Source organism: Sinohyriopsis cumingii, chromosome 2 (genome assembly GCF_028554795.1).
Source record: "Sinohyriopsis cumingii isolate HCF-2022 chromosome 2, ASM2855479v2, whole genome shotgun sequence".
Lineage (NCBI taxonomy): Eukaryota > Metazoa > Mollusca > Bivalvia > Unionida > Unionidae > Sinohyriopsis > Sinohyriopsis cumingii.
In genome coordinates, this window is record NC_142962.1 from 135,328,771 (window position 1) to 135,355,140 (window position 26,370).

General features: G+C 33.9%; 1 protein-coding gene and 1 long non-coding RNA gene across 6 annotated transcripts in view; one reads left to right on the forward strand and one right to left on the reverse strand.

Annotated features, from left to right (window-relative positions):
• The window catches only part of LOC149805892 (long-chain-fatty-acid--CoA ligase 1-like), a 149,830-nt gene that overhangs the window by 37,124 nt on the left and 86,336 nt on the right, over nt 1-26,370 (forward strand). For 3 of the 5 annotated variants that reach the window (XM_089950648.1, XM_089950651.1, XM_089950653.1), the window contains exons 1-3: nt 14,241-14,344; nt 19,014-19,197; nt 23,208-23,316. In XM_089950648.1, the coding sequence (XP_089806774.1) occupies nt 19,030-19,197; nt 23,208-23,316 (277 nt within the window). In that variant the 5' untranslated portion in view covers nt 14,241-14,344; nt 19,014-19,029. Of the gene's footprint in view, nt 1-14,240; nt 14,345-19,013; nt 19,198-23,207; nt 23,317-26,370 lie in introns of those variants that run through there. The other 2 variants (XM_089950650.1, XM_089950649.1) reach the window with 1 other exon arrangement.
• On the reverse strand, nt 5,556-7,005 carry LOC149805896 (uncharacterized). Its single transcript, XR_016415031.1, has 3 exons — nt 6,475-7,005; nt 5,952-6,183; nt 5,556-5,792 (listed from the first exon to the last, which is right to left on the reverse strand). It is a non-coding gene; the product is annotated as an uncharacterized LOC149805896 (long non-coding RNA).

Below are 26,370 nucleotides of genomic sequence, written 5' to 3' on the forward strand. Positions count from 1 at the left end.
AAGGTGTAGATACAGTACAGCACAATAAGGTGTAGATACAGTGCAGCACAATAAGGTGTAGATATAGTACAGCACAATGAGGTGTACATACAGTACAGCACAATAAGGTGTAGATATAGTACAGCACAATAAGGTGTACACACAGTACAGCACAATAAGGTGTAGATACAATACAGCACAATAAGGTGTAGATATAGTACAGCACAATAACGTGTACATACAGTAATGCACAATAAGGTGTAGATACAGTACAGCACAATAAGGTGTACATATAGTACAGCACAATAAGGTGTACATACAGTACAGCACAATAAGTTGTACATACAGTACAGCACAATAAGGTGTACACACAGTACAGCACAATAAGGTGTATATATAGTACAGCACAACAAGATGTACATATAGTACAGTACAACAAGGTGTACATATAGTACAGCACAATAAGGTGTACATAGAGTACAGCACAACAAGATGTACATATAGTACAGCACAACAAAATGTACATATAGTACAGCACAACAAGTTGTACATATAGTACAGCACAATAAGATGTACATACAGTAGAGCAAAATAATGTGTACATATAGTACAGCAAAATACATATAGTAAAGTTAGGAGCTACCACGACTAATAATAATAATAATAATAATAACATCATTATTATTATTATTAGAAGAAGAAGAAGAAGAAGAAGAAGCATAACAGAATTAGAAATAGATAAAGCGATTTATCAATTAACTAGGAATAAAGGTCCGGGGTTAGATTGGATAACGCCCGAGTTTTATCAAAAGTTCAAAAGATGTTTAATTCCAATAACGAAAATTCTCAACAATACCATTTATTAAAAAAAATCAAGAAATGATAGAAAGTATGAAAACAGGAGTTATTACACTCATCTTCACAAACAAAGGCTAGACTTCAGACCTAAAATATTGGAGACCAGTCTCGTTACTTAATATTGATTGCAAAATACTCAGTAAATATTTAGCAAATAGAGTTAAACCAATAATAAGGGTACATAAAAGTTCCAAACCAAACGTATGGTGAAGAAGGCAGAAATATACAGAATAATATACTTTCAATAAAGACAATACCAAATTATATGGAAACATCTAATATTGATGGCGCTTTAATCATCATTGATCAGGAGGAGGTGTTTGATAGGGTAGAAATGAGTTATATTTTGCAGATATGGCATAAATTTGGATTTGGAAATGTATTCCAAAACTGGATCAAAACACTTTATAAGAATATAAGATCATTGGTACAGACCAATGGTGCAAAAACCAATCCGTTCTCAGTAAACGGTTCTGTAAGACAGGGGTTTTCCACTATCTATGTGAATGTACGAAATAGGGATAGAGGCACTACATAATGCAATCCAAAATCATAAAAGAATCCGAGGAGTAAGAGTAACTAACATGAGGGAGGAGTGTAAAACCTTCCAACATGAGGACGATTGCTCCAACTTTATAACATCAAAGCAATGGTATAAGTATTTAATGCAGCAGTACAACCTTTTTGGATTAGCCTCGGGTTCAAAGATAAACCGAATTAAAAGCGAAATACTACTTATAGGCAAATGAAAGGAGAATTATCAAGCGCTCCCTACAGAACTCATAAGAAATCAAGTTAAAGGACTAGGAATAAATCTAGAGAAAGTCAGTAAAATGCTAAATTTTCTACAAATTAGGAAAAAATTAGAGAAACATGCTATAATATGGAATTATAGGCAAATAAATTTATTTGGAAAAATACAAATTGCGAAATTGTATTTATACAACTCGATTTGGTACGAATTTGACGTATCGGACTTTGAATTTATATATCTAAATACATTTGAATCGTTAATAATAAAATTTATACGGAATGGGATCCAAAATTACCAAAATACACATTATAAAAAGATAGGAAAAAAGAAGGACTCAATCTCATGGACTTGAGTTAAATATGTAGTAAATTATACTTCCAGATTGAATAAATGTCAGGAAAATCCAGAACCTTTACTGGTTTGGCTTTCTTCTATCCAGTAAGCCTGAAATTTATAGGAATAATAGCATGACAAAATTGCAAGTGCACCCCAAAATAGCGTAAAGAATAACACAAACAATGCAAAATTACAAAACAAGCAAAGAATATTGGACCATATTTAATAAGAATGAATTGGAAAATATGATAAAACACAATACAAAAGTAAAGCCAAACAAGGTGGAAATACTAAATTTAGAGATTGACTTGAACATAGTATGAAAATCATTGGAAAAAAATAAAAGAGATAAGCAAACAAACGAACATTTACCAATATCTACATGATGTAGGGTGGACAGGTGAAAATCCCCACAAGAGACACCTTATCTCAAACATCCCTCCTTGTCCCATGCGCAAGGGACCACATAGCAAAAAACATAATTTTATACTACAGATCCTTAAATAAACAAAGACAAATATAAAAACTAAAAGTATAAGCAAATTGGGCAATTTTGAGCCCAAAAAATCTTCCTTATACCCATAAAATAACAGACAAACTTTTGTACAGAGAAGTGATAGACTTCATTTATAATGCTATATAAAATAGAAGATAACAGCTTTGGATTACTGAATTATATACTCTGGAAAGCCTATAAGCGGCTAGCAAAAACTCCATCAGAAAAACAAACTAACTTTGAGAAACTAACCTCCGGAAAAGCCACTTATAATGAGCTTGCTATAATGACACCGACATACCTCGCACCCCCACCCCCAACCAACAGACAAAGACCCGACTTCGGCATTTGAAACAAATGTAGCCGAAATAGACTCGTTAAACCAGACTATTAGAAATTAATTTCGGACAGAGAGATTTACCGTTCCTCTAAAACAAAGTGCGGGAGAAACTGGACCGAAATCCCGCCAGCTGATGACAGAAGACAGTAGGCGGTGATTAAATTACCAAACAAGACCGAAAAGCGTGCCCACATAAACCTGCAACGTAATGAGAAACGGTTAACACAGAAGGAACTAACATAAGGACACATACGAGTGATTCATAGTAAATACCACAGGGGAGAATTAGCAGTAAATGACCAGGAAATAGAGCAAAAAAAAATACAAAATAATTATTAAACACAGGGCAAAACAAGAGCTAATGAAACTTAGCCAAATTTTTTTCCTTATCATGCCTACAAAGAAACAAACCAAAAAATCATATTGTCTCCGAAAAGCCATCTTAGGTGCCTAGTAAAATTACACCAGAGTCTCTTTTGATATGCATATTTTCCATCACGTCCGCGTGACGGAAAAATTTCAATCCCATCCCAGGGCAAAAGCAACCGAAGCTTGCTATCTAAATAGAACCCACATGAGTTGATGTAATTAATAACAATGTCATCGTGGTCACTTTGGCTCATATATAACTACATACCGAACAAAATATTTGAAAAATGGAAAATCAGGAGCAGGACTCCCCGAAAGTGAGAGTCTTGCAACTGTAATACAATAGAAAAAAAAATGGTAAAATATAGAAATAAAGAAATAAAACAATTTGTGACATAATAGTAAACGGAAGCAGGACTCTACAGTGAACAAGCCACTCAGAAGTGGCATGCCAATGAGATTTAATGAAAGAATTCTGCAACCGTCCATTTGAGAACTAATGACAATAAATAAACAAAAATGACATCTCTTCCCCTAGACGATCTCAATATGGACATGACGACAGGCTGATGACAATATCCACTTTAACAAACATTTTTTCCATCACGTCCGCCTGATGGAAAATTTCAATCCCTTTTCGGGGAGAAAGCAACGAAAGTTTTTATCTATACTAGAACACACATATGACGATTTATTAACGTTGATGTATTACCCTAGGGTATCACTTACAAATCGGTGATGCTGTTTTATGTTATTTTTAAAAATTTGATAGAATCCATCGCCTTTCGTTGTTATTTTCATACATCATTAGCTAAATTTCGGGTTTATTCAAGCATGATCTGTGCTTCTTCTTCGCCATAAACACTCCAAGAAGGCAACTGTTTATTGTTCACGTATTAGTCTTTCAAAATGTATGACTAAGCCCCCCTCCCCCATTTTCAATACATTTGGAAAGGAGAGTGGTGTTTCAAATGCACTAAGAGTCGCGAATCATGATTTCTAATAAAAGGAAAACTAAAAGGAAAAAAAAAACACAACAGTAATATGTTAATGCAAACTAGATTAAATGGAGGAAAAAGAAGATTTCTTACATACAGAACTTGGAGAATAATGTCTATGTACGTATGGCCGGTAACATAAGACATACAAAAAGTTGCGGACAACAAATTGTTGGTTTAGTGCGTATGCTACGTTAAGTCATTAAACCTGGTAATTACTATTGATCAAATACGATGAAGATTTAATCTCCTTAGCTGATAGATCTAGCTGAGATAAAGCATTGAAAATTCGTGCAGTGTAAGGCAGATTTTAAAATAAAATACACAGACATTCATTAATGTGGATAGTCACTTTATCCTGATTGGAAAACATTGTTCTTGTTTATATCAAATGAGAAGAAACACTAACCTTAGCTGTTAAATGTCGTCTGCAAAAATCTCAGCCGAATTCTGTAAATACGCCCGTCGATTGTAAGTCTGCCTAACAGCGCCCCCCTGTGTTTGTTTGGATTTACGCTAGCTGATTTACACTTTGATCAGACCGTTTACATTCCATACATTTCATTTAATACCACATCATTTGGAATATGAGCTGATCATTCCAATCTGTTCTTCAGACCAAATCAAATAATGCCAGATCATTTGGAATCTGAATACATCATTTCATTTTTTGGGTTAAATCATTTAATTCTAGACTACATAATTTCATTTAATACTACGTCATTTGGAAGCAGATTTCATCAATACGTTTTGTTCTTTAAATCATTTAATTTAATACCACATCAATTGGAATCTGAATTCATCATTTCATTTGTTGAGTTAAATCATTTCATTTCATACTACGTAATTTCATTTAATAATATGTCATTTGGAAGCAGATTTCATCAATCCGTTTTGTTCTTTAAATCATTTTATTTAATACCAGGTCATTTGGAATTAAAATTCATCATTTCATTTGTTGAGTTAAATCATTTCATTTTAGACTACATCATTTTATTTAATAGCACATCATTTGGAAGCATATATCATCATTTAGTTTTGTTCTTTAAATCATTTTATTTAATGCCAGATCATTTCATTTAACGCCATATCATTTGAAATCTGAATTCTTTATTTTATTTTTGGGGTTCAATCATTTCATTTCATGCTGCATCATTTCATATCACACAACATCATTTGGAATCTGAATTCATCATTCCGTTTGATGGGTTAAATAATTTCTTTTCACTCTACATCATTTCATTTAATACCACGTCATTTGAAATCTAAATGCATCATTCGGTTTTGTTCGTTAAATCATTTCATGTGACAACACATCATTTGGAATCTGGATTGATCATTTCATTTGCTAGGTTAAATCATTTGATTTCATACTAGATCATTTAATTAATGTAATTTTGGCGGCGACGGCTGCCCATACAGCTCTCTAAGCTCTGAATGGATCCAAGCTGTTCTGAAACTAGTGGTGTTGGAGTTGGTGGCTTTCGTGTGCGAATACTTTTTCTTAGCCTATTCTTTGCTTTATCCTGGTGTTACAGACTTAACAAAACACTTATTCCATTTGCATGGTTTCTCTGTGCATGCTAGGTGTGTGTATCCATTGCGAACTGCAGCAAAGCAGAATATATAAACCTCTCTTGTTTCTGTGTAATGATGAGAAAGCTGCAGTGTAAATATTTGCAAATCATTAAAATTTTAAACAATAATAATAAAGGGATTAAAATAATAGTTTAATGGCTATCAGTTTGATTACTACACAAGTATTACCCAACTAGAATACGACTACTCTAATGTTTATATAACATCTAAAAAAATGCTTACCCTGCCATGCAATCACAGTGTGCTGTAATGACCCTTCCTTCACTGGTAACAGCAACCCATGGATGATGAGGTTCACCTGTCATTCTGCATGATGGCTTGCCATCGGCCTTCAACACAAAATTTGTGCTTTTCTCAGGCTGCATATAATATACTGTTTGCACCCATCCTGATAGTAAGAACTTGTGTGCCTCAAGACTTATGTAGTTTTTCATTGACTCTCTGGTGTACACTCCTACCAAAAAAAGGGAAAAAAATTATAAACGCAGTATGGATAAACATACACAGGTTGAAAAATACACAGCTTTTAGTGCTTATTAATCAAGGTTTAATAGGACAATTAGAGAATAATAATAATGGCAAAATATAAATTTAGGAGAACGTTAGAATTTTTTTTTTAGGATCGCAGGTAATACCGACTGAAAATTTCAAATTTTGATATAGTTTACTTAAAGAAAATAAAATAGGCTTAAGAAACAGTTGTACAATTACTTTAACAAAATAATTTGTTAAAGAACAAACTTACCAGGTGTATCTGTAAGATAGTTTCAAACGTCAGGCTATTTTGTTGGGTTCTTTACCCAAATATCTGCTGTAAATTTATAAGGACAATCACTGATTTCCACAACTTCAAGTTTCTGTAAATACCGTGCATTAGCATCGCTATACAGGGTCTCTTTGTAACTGTAAGACATTGCAAAAATGGCCAACTGATCTTATGATTCTTGCATTTATATTCATCAACTTATAAATGAAATGGGTGCACTATACAAACTATATAACAAACACAGCCTTCAAACTGTCTTGACACTAATTGGCATATAGTGTCTTGTACACGTACGTGACAAATACACATCACTGCCATCCTTATCAACCTAAAATATATTACGTCTATAAAAATATTCGACACACATTCATGGTTTTATATCCTGCTTGTACAGAAGATTATGCAGCACTTCTGAACAGAAAACAGAAATAATAAACAAAATATAGGTAAACTAAAACGGTTTGCAATATCGAGCATAACTAACGCTACCGTTCTGTTACTAAGCAATTGTTTTCATTTCCACAATATGGCGGAAAGTAGGTAGCTAAGCTTGTGACGTCATGCCGACCCAGCCGACAGGTTTTTGACTGATCGATTGATTGGATTTACGTCGCGTGGGCCCAGAAGGGTACGTGCGACGGGTTTATTCCCGCACAATGGAATGCTAAATGTTCCTGGGGGAAGGAATTAATGCCACATCCCCCAGGCGTTTATGTGCTCAAGGAGCACTGCTAATTTAGCCGTCAGGTCGTAGGACTATATGTGTCTAAAAGACCTGAAATAAGGTCTCACTGGACAGTTTATCTGGTGAATTTTCATCCGACAATGACCAATTACAGAAAAATGAGAATAATTTTACACTGAATATACAAATAAAAACAAACTAATGATTTTTGCAGAGAGCATACATGTGAGATTTTGAATGTAGTAATCAGGTTAATTCCTGATGCAACTGGTGGTTTTTATACTGAACCAACACTGCCATAAACCCCTAAATTTTACATTCATTTTTGACAAAAAAATAGCAATTTTGAATATTTTTTGTGACAAGGCAGCTAAAAGAATCAGTATGTGCCTTATGCATGAATAAAGTTCACCAGTACTATAACAAATTAGCATACTTTTCATCACCCCTCAACCATCTAGATTTTTAGATATTTACCTCTGTAGCAGACACACATAAATACGTAAGCCATGTCGGCAGCTCATTTGCAGCTCAAGTTACGCATTTGATCTCCAGTGCTCATCTAACTGTGACAGGCAGTCACCAACAAGCCAACCTATTTCCAAGCCTAACTCAAAGTAAATCTAAACCACATTATAGATTTAGCTTGTGTGTGAATTTATAAATGCTAGGCTTGTGATAATTAGGTTCATGCCTTCTACCTTAAAAATTAGGGGGTGTCAAAATACGAAACTATCCAGTGAGATCTTATTAAGAATTCAAATAGCAGTCTGATTAAAGGAAAATCTTCTTATTTTCAAAACTTTGGCCAATTCTAAATAAAAAGCAACCTTAAGAAGTTTAAAATTCAAAATTGTTTGTTTCCTATGATTTATTGAATTTATCGATGACCAAAAGCTATCAAACAGAGCAACAGCTATGAGACAGCTTCATACTTCATGTATTATTTTCCCCTCTGAAACATACAGTTTCCTTATAATATGTCAGTTTCATCATTTTTCATAGCTAATACACCCTGTCTTGTTAGTGCCTGGTGATATCAGAGATATCTGAGAGCACAAATAATACAACTCTTCATGCAATCTTCAATAGTAGTGAATAAAAGATGTAAAAGAAGCCAAGCTGAATTTCTTGTACAATAGCTGCAGAATGTACATGCTAAGTACTTGAAAGAATAATAACAATGCACTGCATATATAAACTGACCAGAATTCTCTCACTGATTTCATGAAGAAGGTCAAATCTATTATAGAATAGAGAAATCCAAGGTAGACTTAAGGGAGGCAACTCACCACAAATGTATGGACCAATCTTTGTAAATTGAACCACATCAGTTGGGAAACTTAAACAATGAAATTCTATACCCAGATTTATCCCATCTGTTGATAAAACAATATGCATGGATAATGTATTTTAAGAACACTAAGGTCACCTTTAAATCATTTTCAAACTGGCCGGCACATAATGTTGTTGAAGTTGCTGCGATTTAGAAGTTTGTTTTGCTAGTGATTGTCACCCGCATAGAATCGAATCTAAAGCAAATAGAAAATCATGCAAGGTAAAAAAGAGGAGGAGAAAAAACACAATATAAAAAGGGACATCCATTTAACATAACTCACCAAAAACTTCAGTGAAACTGGTGCAGATATATTTGTTCCTGTGAAAGCTCCACAACAATTGGTGTGCCTGACTCCCAATAAATTTTTGATGTTGTCCTGCTGTTAGCAATATCACTTCAGCAGGTGTGCTCCCATACACCTTGAGGCCTACAAGAAAATAAAACCCTGAACTTCTTATATATAGGTCATTATAACTTAAATTTAGTAAATAAGATGAAATATATGTATTGAAACATTACATCATGAGTAGATATGGATGTAAGAATATTAAATTAAGACAATCATCATAAAATTAGGAAAATATACTAAGTTTGTACTGAAAATGTTGAATAAACTGAATAAGTATGTGAAATACTTCAGTTAAACCACCTTGCATGAAACTTATAAGGCTTTTGTTGTTCATTAGGAGAATGGATCAGGAGCAATACCTGGTAATATTAAAACTGTTGGGTTAACTCCCTTCTACTTTGATTAAGTGCTTTCAAATCTATATGAAGTGTATGTTTGGAATACCTAACTATGTCAGATTCAAGATATGGAGGTAATAAGGAAATGATTTATGGCACAGTGAATCACATTTGACAAGACTGAAAAAATTACACCAGTTCTTAAGGTCTCACTGGACAGTTTATCTGGTGAATTTTTGTCCAACAATGACCAATTACAGAAAAATGAGAATAATTTTACACTGAAGATACAAATAAAAACAAACTAATGGTTTTTGTAGATAGCATACATGTGAGATTTTGACTGCATAATCAGGTTAATTCCTGATGCAACTGGTGGTTTTTATACTGAACCAACACTGCCACAAACCCCTAGATTTTACATTCATTTTTGACAAGAAATATCTAATTTAAACATTTTTCTGTGACAAGGCAGCTAAAAGAATCAATATGTGCCTTATGCATGAATAAAGTTCACTAGTACTATAACAAATTAGCATACTTTTCATCACCCCTCAACCATCTAGATTTTTAGGTGGTAGGGTCCAGTTTCGTAAATTGGCCCCTGGCAAATTTCTTAACTTAAGGCTATGGTGTGACTTTTTCAGCTATTATTGTTTACTATTTATAGATATGGATATATTTGTGAACTAGGTGTTTTGGGCTTGTGTTGTTCTTGAAATTGATATCAGGCATGTACACCTCCCACAGTTGCTCTGCAGTATGTTGATAGTGAAATACCAATAGTTGGCTAGGAAGAAGAGCTAGCCTCCCATAGCAGTAGACACATGGGTTCAAGGCAAGCAGAGTATCTCAAAAATGGCTTGGATGACAACTATTCTGAATTGTATCAAACTATTTAGTAGACAATGTTTTTCAAAATTTTCATCCAGGGAAAGGGCTTGCGTTTGCACTGTGAGCACCACATGCTGTCAAAAATGGCATTTGGATGTGAAAAATGCATGTATAAAATAGGTGTTGGGGTGCATAAACCTCTTCTGCTATGAACTGCCATTGACTTCTCTGGTCAAGTGAATACTATTCTTATGCTTTGTTTTAATATAGGTATCTAAAAATATGGACCTTTTTGACCTCACTTGTGTTTTTGATTTTTTATGATTTTTTATACTAGGTCGCCGATTGCGGCATTAAATTTGTACATAAAAACTGGACCCTGCCCCCTTAGATATTTACCTCTGTAGCAGACAAATAAATATGTAAGCCAAGTTGACAGTTCATTTGCAGCCTAAGTTACGCATTTGATCTCCAATGCTCATCTAACTGTGACAGGCAGTCACCAACAAGCCAACCTATTTCCAAGCCTAACTCAAAGTAAATCTAAACCACATTATAGATTTAGCTTATGTTTGAATTTATAAATGCTAGGCTTGTGATAATTAGGTTCATGCCTTCTACCTTAAAAATTAGGTGTCAAAATACGAAACTATCCAGTGAGACCTTAAGACCGGTATGCCTCAGATCTGAGGCCAAAAGGTCTAAAATCCGGACACAAATTTGCAATCCGATCTCGAGCAAATTTTGGGTGGAAAAAAAACGGGTCCAAAAAATGGTTGTGTTTCTCTCTGTATTTTGTAGTGCAACTAGAACTTCCGGATTATTTGATATCATTTTAGAGCTATATCTGTCTGCTTTTTTTTAATACCACCCACGTTGGTGTATCTTAAATGACCTTGATGCTGCAGAGCTTGGAAGTAGGGAACAGCCTCATCACGCCTACAGATGGGATCGGGGCCGAATCAGTTAATCAAGTTTATGGAAATTTCTTAGACATTGTCAAAGAATGGCTCTTTTTGTAACTTATGTGCAATACTGATACACAGATGATGAAATAAATAATATTCCGATTTGGTGATGTCACAAAAATTCTCCCATTAATGGAAACAATAAGTTACTGAGGTATTCACCTGTTGATTTATTCAAATTGTAATTTTTTTAACTAGAATTAAAGATACAGTTTCCAACTTATGATGCTTGTATAGGCATTTGCTACATACGTGTGTTCTGGTTAACTGCATGGTGAGACTGATTGGGCAGTATATCATGTTGTCAATCTTGGCTAACATAAACAACCTTACTGTTGCTCCTAACATTTTTATTCTGACAGTTACATTTAGTAATTTAGCATATACATTTTTTCTACATATAAAATCACTACTGGTATTTCAATTCATGGATTTAGATATTTAAATAGAAGATTGCATTATAGTAAATTAGTTTATTTTATTGTCTGGTGATGCAGTAGATATGATCATATCACAGACCGAAAGGTGCTGCCCGAGTCTGGTGAAGGAGCTATAAATAGGCAATATACAGATTGCAGCCACTCAAGCAAAGCACTTTCTCATCAAACCATTATTTATTCTTTGAGCATTTAATTACCAGTCATTTTTATGCAGATGGTTTTACCCAGAATGATCTTTGACCCCTTCAGTCAATGACAGTAATTTTGATGGCAAGTAAATTACTGTCATTAATTATGCTCCACTATATATTTTTATTAGAGGTTGTTTAAATGGAAAAAGCATGATACTGCCAGAATGGATGGCAAAAAACAGTTGCTGTGAAGGACGATGGTGAATCACACTTAAAACATGATGGAAATGGAGTCGGATGTTAAATTTGTATCATCATTATTTGAAAAATCTTTAAGCATTGTTTTGAATAATTTAATTTGAGAATTGGAAAACTTGATTTTTATGTAGTTCTTGTCCACATGGACTAATTGTGTCATCTGGTTCATGATCAAGATGACCAGTCACATGACCATGTTTTATGTGCATAAAAACCCATGTCCACTCAATCAGAATCAAGTATTAATTCAGTTACTGGATGTTGGATATTCTCAATGTTTTTTAATAACTAAATTTTTTAAATAGTAAAAAAATTCAGCTAAATCTTGATTCTACGCAATTGCTTTAAAATAAAATACCATCTTACCTCGCTTATAAGACGACTTCAACTTCAAACTGCACAGACCCAGATCTGCCATCATATTAGGTCACTGGAAATTTGGATCTCTGTAGTTTATTAGGAATATTCAGTAGAACAAACAACATGACCCCAATCTGCAAGTGCATTATGCTACAGCAGATCATAATCTTTGTTGTTTACTGTTTCACTTGACTTATAAGCAATTATATATATTATGTAAAACATTAATCTGTTATTGGCATGAAGTAAATTGCAAATGGAAAAGAATGCTTCATCGTCCGAATTCACAAAATTATAAAAGTTAAAGACTATATCAGATTCTACAGATTAAGACTATATCTACAGATTAAGACTATATCTACAGATTAAGACTATATCTACAGATTAAGACCAGAAGATAGCTTAAATAAATTTATATATTATCTTTCTTGTTATGCCTTTTTAATATTGCAATTTTTTCAGTGGTATGGTAAACAAAATGGAAATAAACCTTTCAAATTTTAAATAAAACCCCAGTAAACATAATTAGCCAAAAACTAAGGCTAGTAATTCATCAAATTTGAGCAAATTCTCAAATGTTATTTACGTACTGAGGGAAAAAACATTAGCAGAGGAATCAAAGAGTTTAGACCTGGATTTAAGTCACCTATACAGATGTCCCTCACCGTAATGACCCTGAGTATACTCCCGCCCATCTTACTTAGGGCCAGTGCCAGGGTATTCTGCACCCTAGGCAACCTTTCAACTTGGGGCAACACTTATTACTGACTGTTAATTAGTATTGTTAACTGTTAAACTGTTAATTAGTATTGTTAACTGTTAAACTGTTAATTAGTAATGATAAACATTTGGCTTGATAATTTATTAATTTTATTATTTCATCTTTAGCATCCCCCCCCCCCCCCCATATCATGGCACCCATGGCAGCTGCCTATTGCACCTAATGTGTTAAACTGTCCCTGATCTTACTCAATGCTCTAGTTTGTGACATGCCATAGTTGGAATAAGGAGCAGTTCAAAGATCTTACTTTATTCATGTGCCATTTTTCTTCGTTTGGTATGGGGGGGACTTTTATATTTCACTTGAATTTTGTTCTTGGCTGTTGAGAGTTAAAACTCTCATGATGAAATTTTAAGGTAATGTTTTTTGTTTTGTTTTCATTCATCAGAGAAAATGTAACACTAACTTGGGAAATCTTGTGACTTAACCCTTTTTGACATTTTGAAGTAATAAAATGGAACCAGTTTCAGTTTGGTTTAGCATCATTAAATACCCCATACAGTACTCCCTCAAAACAGGGTCCTTCATTATAACACCTCATTTTTTAAGGTATGTATCAGGTCATGGATCCCATTTTGTTATGAATTGTCAAATTATGAAAATTGTTTTGCTATACGCTGGTTTAATGAGGTACTTTTGTATTTTTATAAGCTTTTTGAGCCATTATAACACAACTTTGTTAGAATACACCTTAATATAAGGCACCCTCACTTATACCATGGGCCAGATTTATGATGCCCATGAACAGTGTTGTAAAAGATGAGTACAAATTATTATATTTGGTAAAGAATTTAGAAAGATATTTCAGATTCTACATTTATGGAAGAAAATGTTAAACTTGTAAGTTTAGTAAGACTGGCTTAAGACCTGATACATGTGTCCTGACTTTTTCCCCCTGCAAGGCCCCACCCCTCTTCAACCCATTCTTGAGTCTGATGATCTAGGGTGTAAAGTCCTTTAGGGTAAATCAATTATTTTTGTAGGTCACTAACATTTCATATTATCTAGTGTATATTGTGAGGATGACATTCTAATAGTGCACTGTCTATATTTAATGAAGTAGTTTAGTTTCATGAAATTAGACTATTTCTGTCATAATTCAAATATCAAACATTCAGTTATTTAAGATTCGTCCATTATATTAATAAAATTGTTATCAAATTTATAAAAATTCCCTAGTTTGATTTGAAGTGGGCTATTAATTTTAGGATGGATTTTCAGAGGTCTTGCAGCATGTAACCTTTGTGCACATCATTCCATACATTTGATATCATGTATACCAGTAATTATAACATTTAAGCAATAAAACTACTGTGAGTGTCCATCCATTCTATTAAAGGGACAGTCTTTTTAATAACAGTAAATTGTAAGTATGTATATTTACCTTAGATTACTATCTTATATATCTTGTATTACCATTATCGTTTATTTATCGTATAAAATTGTTTTATCTCCTTGTATTTATCTCTTTTTTTCTTCATGTATGCAGCAGGGTAGAGAGCAAGCTGCAGCAATGCAAAATCAATGAAGCATTAAACATGTCATAGTAACCTACATTTCAGATTTTTTTTGCAGTATATCGTAGCTTATAAGTCAAGTCCAAACTGCAAACAGCATAAACCCTGATCTGCCATCACATAGTATGCTGGCAAATCATGGTTTGTATTATTTGGTCTACTGATTACTCTTTTCAAAAAATACAGAGACCCAGATCTATAAGTACACTATGCAGCTGCAGTTCAGGTCTGCTCTGTTTGCAGTTGACTCAACCTGTGAGTGAGTATATATGGTAGCCATCACTATGTACCAGGTAAATTATCTGAAAATCAACTTTATATAAAATAACTTGACCATATAAAGTGGATCATACACCTTCTTTGCATATCATGTTGGCTGTAAAGACATATGTTGAGTTTATTAAGTATACCAGAGGTGGTTTATGGTCCTTATAGATCTACCTGTACACACTGAAAGCAGTCCTTCAGCTGCCCTTTATGTGTGTATAATTTATTATAGCTATATCATGCTAAGTATTAGATGGTATAGAGGTATGTGGTTTATTTATATCAAAGGGGGGGGGGGGAGGGGAGGCCATGTTTCCCCACTCCCTATCTTAATTTGTCCCAAAAGTAGATTACAAAGATAGATCAAACTTTAAGACATTAAACTAATTTGTGACTGGAAATTCATCTTGGAAAATTGTGATAAAATTAACTACTACTTGATAACAATAGTAAAGTTTAATCTTCCATAACCAACTTAAGCGGAATGTTCAGCATTAATATTACATTAGCTATGTGTTTGATTGAGGGTTTGAAAGTTTTATCCATGTTGTTTACTAACTGAACTCCTCCACTTTTGTATAATATTAGTTTACATGTTCTCCTAGAGTTTTAGAAAGTAAAGAATAATTATTTCTGTTCTAACATTTTTCGAAGCATGAAAAGGATTTTTTTATACTTTTAACCATTTTTAATTGGTTACAGTTATTTATCGGGAAAAATCCTTCATCATAAAAACATTTATTTGTGTATTTATTTCTTTGATAAAGAAAGCAAAATAACATAATTGCATAACATGCTTTTTTTCAAGTTAGAGGTATTTTATTCGAGCAATATTAGTTTAGTATGGCAATCGTCAAAATTTATATTGTATATCTTTATATGTAAGTGGCTTTCAAAAGGCATCTAATTTTGCCAAAATAATCATAAATTTAATTGGAATTCCAACTTTTAAAACTTGATAAGTTATGTAATTATTTCTAGCAAAATTTCATTCTTACAATCATGATTACTATTGGTTTTGTGTCTAGTGAAAAATCCTCATTACAGACAGTGCAGTTGTACATATTACATTGGTATTGTGTCTAGTGAAAAATCCTCATTACAGACAGTGCAGTTGTACATATTACATTGGTACTGAACTAAGTAACATAAATAGAAAAGTTTGATTTCCATGAATAAAATGGTTCTGGAAAAATCAGCAAAGTCATTAAATGAAACGTTCTTGATGTAAGAGTCATCAGGACTCCTTATGTGGCTCTAACCCTGCCCCCCCCCCCCCCCCCCGGGTAGATTGAGATTCAAAAGTTTTCACATCTACCTTGATTCTTCCACGATAACCCATTTACAGACTTGCCCATCCCTTCCTATTGTTGTTTTGGAAAATTTTGCCAGAAACCTTGTATCAATGAAAAGACACTTCTTCCTTTCAAAACATTGGTTAGAAGGTACACAGTGGGTGTAACATAAACTGTGATCATGCTATTATTTTAACCTTTTCTTTTTTTGTACTGGTGTAGAAATAGCTTTGAGAATGAGAGGTTACTTAATACATGTATAAACAGACAAATAATGTCTTAATAGTCCCTGTTTCTTTTTAAGAAATAAAGGAGTAATCCATGGGTTTTTTTTACCATGTGTGTCAGAGCCCCAATTCCTGTAGGTGAAACCATTTGGCTTACTCTAACCCCATCCACTGTCCTATGTCAAAATTCTTAGCCTCTGAAGTTTTTTAATAATTTAAATAAAACTTAAAATTTGGAAAATAAATGTTGTAAAGCTTTTCACATAAAATCTTTTTTTTATAAACATAAACAAAAGATGGTGCTATTTCAGCATTGTATTTGTCACTGAAGATGCCGATGTTGTAGGGATAAATGCAGAGTAAAGAATCTTCAAATGAAAGAATGTCTGCTTTATAAGTTCTGGATACCAAAGATGACATAGTCGATAATATAAACAGTGTAAAGCACAATTTGAGTCATTTGTTTCTGCAAGGTATTGATCAGGCCTGCCTTCAGGCAGTCTTGATTTGCTGTTCCTCAACCAAGAAAGTTTCAGTAATGGGTAGATAGGTATGTAATGCAAGATAGTTGGTGCATTATTTTAAATAAAGTTACCATATATATGTTTGTGGATAGGTTGAGTCAAACTGCAAACAACAAAGGTCCTGATCTGCCATAACATAATGTGCATGCAGATCAGGGTCTATGTTCTACCTCTGCTTCGACCCAGATCTGCTGGTGCATTATATAACAGCAGATCTTATTATGTGCAGTTGGACTCGACTTATAAGTGTGTATTTACAGTGTTCATTAAAAATTCACAAAAAAGGCACTGGCTCAGAATAATTAGGAAAACAAGGTTAGTTGAATCATTGATTTAATGGCTTAGACAGAGAAAAGTCAATTAATAATTATTAGAGGTTGGCCTTGTATTTAAGTACAGTACAAAAGTCGAAGTGCTGCAGACCCAAACATTTTGTTTGAGTTTTTGGTAGTTTCTCATTTAAGATGGTTGGATACATGAGAATGTGTTATGCTGGGACAGAGCGTGTTGTCTGAGTAATGCCCAGCATTCTTTGTTTGAATCATCAGAGTTTGTGTTTTATTTGATTTATATATGTAATTGTGTGAGTTCAAAGAATGTCTGTTTAATTAAAACTTTATTTTCTAACTATATCAAGGATTAAGAGACCAAGAGAAAACTATTGATTATTTTATATTAAAACATACTGTAAACATAACTTTATTCATTGCTACTTAATTGTGTGGCATCCTGATGAAAGAAATAATACAGTTTTACAAATATGTGTAGTTGCTGCTGGGGTGTTTGTTGCTGCTGTGATTTCTCCAGCGAACTCTACAGACTAAAAAAATATATAACACAGGAGTAAAAAATAGGTTTGCAGTGGTTGTAATGATTTTTTGTTTGTTCAATCCAATGGTAAATGATCACTGTATTTGTATCTATTCAGCTTACATGTTACTGAAAAGATGTGTCTAATATTTTCATGTTTTAACAGTGCTGAGGTTACATAACAAGACACATTTGAAAACATAATTATGTTGACCATCCCATGGCATGGAAATGGGCCTGACTGAATAACCTTGACATTCTATCATTTCAGTTAACATATTTTTTTTGTTGTTCAAATAACATTTTAGTTTATGTCAGATATGAAGCATCAAAACACATGCATTGCCAACTGTAGTAGGTCTACTGTCAGCACTCAGTGATCACTGATCAACCAGTTGACAGTGGGATCAAACTTTATTCCAAAGGTCAGGGTTACAGAAGCCACTAAATGAATATTTATTAGAATATACCTGTTTTGTTTACTTTTTTGTGGGGGGGGGGGGCACCAGACAGATCCCCCCCCCCTCTTAGCCAAAGAGTAAATGTTTTTATGTGTTACTGATTTGCCCCGATAAGTTGCAATGTGTTTTTATATAACAGAATTTTGTTCAAAAATTTAATGAATTTTTGACGGGGTATTTTAAACTCCCTAGCGTATTCTATAGGTTTGTTCTTCCGAGTAAGTTTTTATCACCTAACTCGGAGTCCCGCGCCTATTTTTTATTTTGTGACCTTGGCTAGAGGTCCCTATATCCCGTGTCTGCTATAGGTGTTTATGCTATATGTTTGTGCTATAAATGTTTTTGTGTAGGGATAGCCTTATGTCGCATCATACCCAGTTGTTTTATGATCCTCATAAACGGATCTTATAAATTTATTCAAAGGTTAATTTAATATATTTTGGAATTTAGGCGAAGTGGCGGTGCATTACATTTTATTCAAAAGAAAATACTGTTAGTGTTTTGATGTGTGCTATATACGAGTCGCTCTTCGCAGATTTTGTATAAATTTATCCGAATTCGAGAGAGCTCCGTATTTTATTTAATATTTTATACTTCACTCCCTCGAAAGGTTACTTCTGTTTACTTCTTTATACGTTATTCTTCACCTATATTCGCGCTGTGCTGATTTAAAGCTGTACTGTACCGTACTTCGGTTAACTGCACACTCCGTTTAACTGCACAGTCTTGTGACGGACCCGAGGCTGTGCAGTTAACCGGAGTCAACTGTAAAATATTTTGTTTCACATACACATTAGTTTTCTTAATTTCATGTATAATTTATATACGGTCTTCGAGTGTTTTTTTACATTGTAACATGAGTTTTAGAAAAAAAAACTATTTTACACAGTGGACATTTCGGCAGTACTCAGATCATGCGCTGTTTTGTTTACAGAACACTACAATAGATAATGCAGCATTTTCGTGATGGCAGCCAAATGGTTCTTGATAGTGTGATAGGTCCTGTAAGTCTGACAGTAGGAGCTGTTACTGTGGCAGCCACTGCTTATTACCTAGCAACCAGACCCAAGCCAATTTTGCCACCAGTGGACCTAAGAAACCAGTCTGTATTGCTTGAGGTAAGTGGTATTGGTAACTAATCAGTTGTTGCGTAATACAGATCATATAACATAGCAACCTGACCCTGGCCATACATATCACCTGTAGACCTAGGAAACCAGTCTGTATTGCTTGAGGTAAGTCGTATTGGTAACTGATCAGTTGTGGTGTAATACAGATCATATAACATAGTAACGCAACCCTAGCCATACCTACCACCTGTAGACCTAGGAAACCAGTCAGTATTGATTCAGGCATGTCCAATCAGTAACTGATCAGTTGTAATGTGATAAAGTTCTGTGTTAATCCCTTATGTTTTTTAATCCCCCTGCCATATCTATGGAGGGAGCTGTAAGTGTTAGACATGTCCCTCTGTCCTAGTTCATCATATCCAATCATGTCCAAATTTTATTACTGCACACATACTTTTGGAGGACTTCATGGATTGAAAATAAATTTGGTATGAAGCCTGTACTAAGAAAACCTAGGTCCAATCCAATTTTCTCTATTTTCCAGCAAACGTTTACAAAGTTATTATCCCAGCTTGACTTAAAACTTTTCCCATCAGTTATCACTTGGCAACCAGTCCCCAAGCCATACTTCTTAACTATTACAAACACAATATAAAACTTTTAAGGTCTTTATGGACTGAAAACAAATTTGGTATGAACTTTTATATTGAAAAGACCTAGTTCAAGGTTGCTTTTCATTACTTTGTGGTAACATTTTACAGATTTTAGGCCCCTGCTTGATTTTAATTTTGTCCCTCAAATGTATCATATTTGGGTAGGCATCTTTGTAATATGGTTTTAATTAGTTATCTATATTTTTGTTATCTGTATTATTTCTCATGGTTTGTTTTCATTGTGGTTTAGATTGAATACTGGTAATGTATGTACCTTGTCTAGCTTGACTGCTCATATTTCAGAAAATATCTGCATATGGAACTCGTATAGTTGAATCATACTTTGGTTCTAAAATATATTTCCAGATAATGCAGATTTGTTGTAAACTTCATAGTTTATGGTATGACCGCTGACAAATGTCTTTATCTAAGTCATTTGACTTATTGATTGCGGATCTGTACTGAATCTAGTCCACACAGATAAAGTGATGTGAATAAATGGACCTGGCAAGTTTGTCTTTGAATAAAAACAGTATCACAGTGTGCTTTGAGATAATTAACTCTGACACATGACATTGGCAAGTGTGCTTTGAGGTGTGCATAATAATTACCTCTGACACATGACAAAATTTTCTGTAAAAGTTTAGATACATCATTTGTCTGCACTGAGTATCTACTGTATTGAAAATGTTGCCCTAATCTGGCAAACAATTACTAATTTATAACAATTTGAAACTATATATTTTCTGTAGTGAAGATTATATATGCACAGGACAGCTTAATAAAGAAGTTCATGTACATGATTTAGCAATAGCTCAAAATTTTATTTATGTGAAGAAAAAAATTGGAGTAAGATTGATATTATAAATGAAAATAGATAGTGACTGAAGTTGAATTGGAGTCAGGTCTGTGAAAGAAAATTCATTAGTGCAGCCCTTTTTATTTTTCAGTTACGTTGGTGGTTTTTCTCAGGACTAACTTGACTAAATTAAACAAAAATTCTTGTCTCAGCCTGTATAGGCATTAAGTGGCACTGAGATGATCACTTCAGTACTGTCAAGTGTCATGTAATCTGATTGGTTATCAGTTTATGGAGATTACTGTTTTAGTGTCAGGCAATCTGTTTGGTTATCAGTTCATTGGGATTACTGTTAAGAGGATTGGTTATCAGTTAATTGGGATTGCTGTGATAAGTGTCATCTGACAGCTTTCAACAGTTAAACATTATAGGCAAGTTCATGATATGGCATTGTTGTAAAAAGTACATGTAGTACTGAATGAAACAAAATCATACAAATTGTTGTTTCTGTAAATGTTGATCAAGAAGCTTTTTTAAAGATTGGCATGAGTCATCTGATTTTATATAAGTTGGTATGGAATTCCATAGTTTGGCTCCAGGAAAAGCAAATCTCTTCTTATAAAACTCTGAATTTGGTTTAGGTAAATATAGCTTGTTGTTTGAGATGGATCTTTATTCATACATATGTACATCTTTTAAAAACAAATTTAAAGTTCCATTTAAGCTAACCAGGAGCCAATGGATGTAAGGATTTATAGGCTAGTAAACCCTTCTGAAAGTGAGTTATCTGCTGAAATGGAAGCCTATTTATGGTTTTTAAAAGATTTGTTGATGGTGTATCTAAATCAGCATAAAAAATAACTCTAGCTGCTCTTTTGTGACATTTCAGTAATCTTTCCTGATTTTGTGTACCACTATTACCCCAGACAGAACAACAATGGTCATAGTGTGGCATGATATATGCATTGTAGAATATTATAATATTGTGGAAATTTTAGAAATTGGAATTATTAATTGCTACACTTAAAGTCAAAGTAGTCATTGAAAGAGAGACAGACAGACAGACAGGCAGAGAAGAAAACAGCTGATGACAATTGTTGGATATTAAACTGTGGCATATTTCTAATGTTTGTATTGTACAGGCCACGTTGAGAAAATAAATGCATCAGTTCCCAATTTGTTAGTCAAAATTATCAACAATATAGCTCTTTGAAGATAAACTTCAGGTCTTTGAAGTCATACATGGATGCCCACCAGTGCTGCTCCTTTAAATTTATCCCCTTATCTCCTAAAATATCTGTGATGATGTGCTTGATATTTGTTGTGCTCATTTTTTCCATCGTAATTCATAATTAAAACAAAGGATGCAAATATATATATATATATATATATATATATATATATATATATATATATATATATATATATATATATATATATATATATACCATGTAGAACAATGGTTTAATGAAGATGTGTTCAGTTCGAATGTCTCTTCCCAATGAAAAATGGATAATTTCCTTGTCGATATTTTCTTCCCTCTCACTGATCACTTCTATTCACCTTATGATTGCCTAATTGATTATCTGAATCCTTTCAATGTATAAATGGATTAGTCATGATTTGGTTAGAACATTCTTTGAAAAAAATAGAATGAGCCATAGGGCTTTGTGGAAAGCTGTTCATGATACTGGTACTTTCAGGTTTAACACAGTAGAATCGGGAGATTTATATTTTCTGCATTTTTCTTCATATAGAAAATGAAAAGCAAGACGATAGTCTTGTTCTGTTTCTGATCATAATTTTCTGTCCTGTACTAAATAACATCAGTCATGTTTACCTGGCAATCAGTAGTGATTTGTTGGTTTGTTCTAGAATGACCTAGCCAGGCATCAGTCAAAGGAGGTAAAGCAGTTGGTAATTTTAAACAGTTTCATTCCTCAAGTTTAAAGTAAATTTTAGAAATATTTTTGGTCAAAATTTTAATGGAGAAGATGTTTAATCAATACTTTATGTTCCACAAATAAGCATGAAAATTTACATTTAAATATTTTCTCCTTGTTTGACCTTGAATAGATTTCATTAGGGCAACAACATTGTCCCTTGATACATTTTCCAGTCTTACAGTCATGATAATGTTTAGGCTTTACAGTTATGATCTGAAAACATCTGGTTACTATGTTAAAACATCATGTAAATGTTATTCTGATTTTATATTGATAATCTTCAAATTAAGAAATAAATATTTCAAAAAAGAGCTGTATATTGCTTACAGAAGAGGATGGTATAACACATTGCAACATTTCAAGCAGATGTTTATCTTTTTATCTAGATACCTTGTTTCAAGTCATTTAAATTCTAACAAGAATAATAAACAAAATTCAGCATGTTTTTTCTGAACTCTTGTGACCTAGTGCTACAGCTCAACAATGGAGAGTGGACTCCATGAATGACATTACAATGTGACCTTATACTGAATGTTATTTGTGGTGACTTGCGCATACAAAAGAGGTACATGTACTGTTTGTGCAAGATAAATACATTCTTTTTTCCAGCATTGTAAAAGGAAAACAAAATCGATTTGTATTACAATTATATATTAACAGGATGGGTCCCGTGGCAGCTGGTTCAATAGAGATGGAAAACTCTATGAGTTTATGTTTGAAGATGCCAGAACCTTGCATGAAGGTTTTAAGAGAGGACTGAAAGTCTCGAGTAAGTACTTGGTACTACATGTAAGTCTTGCCTATTGCTCCAGCAAACATTTTTGCACTCATCAGTATGATCCATTCCTTGAAACCAAACTGACTTTATGGGTTACTTGTAGATTGAAGGTGTGTTACATACCTTGGCACCTTGTTTAAACTTTCAGACTTAGTTAAAACTCACTTGTTCACATGCCAATTAAGATTTTGAATAGCCCAGTGGCACATTATTTGAAGATTTTGAATAGCCCAATGGCACATTAATTGACAATTTTTACTAGTCCATATAAATTCATCCTGAGTAAATAACAAGCTCTAAGGGAAAGTCCACGCAAAGGTACAAGATACACTCAATCATGAGTTCATTTTATTTATTACATCCATAAAATTTAAGCACAGTTTGCAGTCATTTTGGAGAAATAAACATCCGATTTCCAAATGTTTCCAGCACAAAAGGTTCAGTATCCTTTAAATGAGGGCACTGCATTTGTGACATGTAAATGGCACTTCCAGTTATTGCCATGCTAATGCTGTTAGATCTATTGAAGAGGACCCAAACAATGTGTGTGTGGGAGAGGCCATGTGTGTATACTTGTAATGAGAGTGCAGGTATGTGAACTCGGTCTCGGATTAGCAGATACCTGGATTTATTAAATGACAGACATGATATTAAGAATGAGCAACTGCCTATGGTGGTGAAAGAATAAAGTTTGCTATGTGCCTTGAATGCTGTAAGATGACACAGGTCAAACATGTCAGATGAGCTTTTCTGTTGTTTTTGACTTTGTGAGGCACAGTTCAGCATCTTGAGAAGGGTTGCTAAATGTAGAACCAGTAGGCACATATATTAATTTTCACATGTCTATTTACCTGCAATAGTTAGAAATAAAGAATGATATTTATTTATATAGATCTTGAAAAGAAAATGGCATTTCAATTGAGAAATTGATTATTAACTTCTTCAAAGAGACTTTATGGTCATTCAAAATTAAATCTTTCTTTTTCTTAAAAAGTCAGTTTTTACAACAATATCAAATAGCATTTAGTATATCTTCAAAATTTGTGATAAAATATGTGCTTGTGACATGAAGACAAAAGTAAAAATAATAACAAAAAACACATGAAACCTTTAATCAGTCACCTTTTTTACAAAAGTTCATCTCATACCAAAGACTTATTAAAATTGTACTAACAGTTCCCTTGCTTGGTGCTCAGCATTAAGAGTTTGTGTTATGTCTGATTGGCCTGGTGTCAGGATAATGTGACTGAGTGAGACATCATGCTGCATGTCTGTGGCATGATTCCCCAGTGTAAGACATCACTCTGAAACTGCCACACTGCAGGCAACATGGCGATATGACTGAAACAGTTGTTAAAACTATGTTAAAAATCCTAATCACATACACACAAAAGCTCATCAGTCACAGAATTGGAACATATATTTGACAAAATCATGGCATCTTTTATGCCATTCTTAATGTACAGTGCCAGAGATTGGTGTTATTTGGGGTGGCAACTGACTGCAGTTTTTCGAAACAGGAAATAAATACCCGGATATTTGCTGGCCCATGTGAAAATTTACTTGTCCCAGGAAATGGGCAATGGGAGTTTTAAAGGTTGTCTTTACCTACTTAGCAAGGTTGATTCGTCATGGCTTAAAAATTGTTTTTTAAATTCCCACTCTTTGTTACTTATTGTAGTACATCCCCAAATTGCAGATAGCTACTTTTAGATTTTGGAAATAGATGATCTTCCATGAGAGCCCATTTCAAATAAAATTTTAAACAAGTTAAATAGTTCGTGACCTTTAACACGCCTTGAAAAACAAAAGATTGAATTATTTTGTGAGTTTTGTAAATTTCTGTTGAAATGAGCACAGATGTAATAATAATAATAATAATAATGAGGACTTTGTATAGCGCCTAATCTTTAGAAGCTCTAAGCGCTTTACAACATTAGACACACCTATAAGATAAAAAACATATATAATGATATGATTACAAACACAAACACCATGAAATTAGAAAACATAAAAAAACAATGCTGAGAATATTTAAGGTAGGAAACATTATTAGGTATTTAAGTTTGTTCTTGCAGTCGAAATAAGTGAGTTTTGAGAGCACTCTTGAATGTGATCACTGTGTCTTTGTGTCTAAGTTCAGTGGGCAATTCATTCCACGTTGCTGGGCCCTGGTATGCAAAAGAATGCTGTCCATATGACTTTGTTTTCATAGTAGGAATAATGAGTATACGATTGTCAGAAGAGGAGCATAAGTATCTTGCTGGTGTGTACTCATGCGTGAGGTCAGATAGGTATGTTGGACTAGAGTCCGTCAGTGAGACGTAGCACAGAGAACAAATTTTGTGCTTGATTCTGGATCGAATGGATAGCTAGTGTAGGGTACAGAGCAGTGGGGAGGTGTGCTCTGATCATGGTACTCTAAGTATGATCCGAGCAGCTGTGTTTTGAACTTTTTGAAGTGTTTTGAGTAGTTATTGAGATGAATCAGACAGAATTGAGTTACAATAGTCCAGTCTTGAAAGTACTAATGAACACACAACTGTTTTAGTGGCATTAACTGAAAGATATTTGCGAATTGAGCTGATGCGTCTCAGCTCAAGATATGCAGCCTTGCATATGTTCATGACATGTTGGTGCAATGTGAGAGTACTGTCCAGAGTAACACCTAGGTTTCGTATTGATTGTGTGAATTTAATGTTGGTGTTGCTGATATTTATTGTTTGAGGTAAAGGATGTGAATGAGAAAGTCTTTGTGTTGTAATCAGAATGGCCTCAATTTTATCATCATTCATCTGCAGCTTGTTACATGTCATCCATGATTTCACATCAGTAATGCACCTCTCTACACCTTGGATGGTAGCATCAACTTCAGTTGGGTGGCTAGATTGGTATATTTGGGTGTCATCAGTGTACAACTGGTGAGACACTGGGTGATGACCTATGACACTTGAGAGCGGATGAGTATATAGAATGAAGAGAACAGGTCCAAGAAAATGAAGAGAACAGGTCCAAGATTATAGTTATCTCCCAACAAAAAAGTGC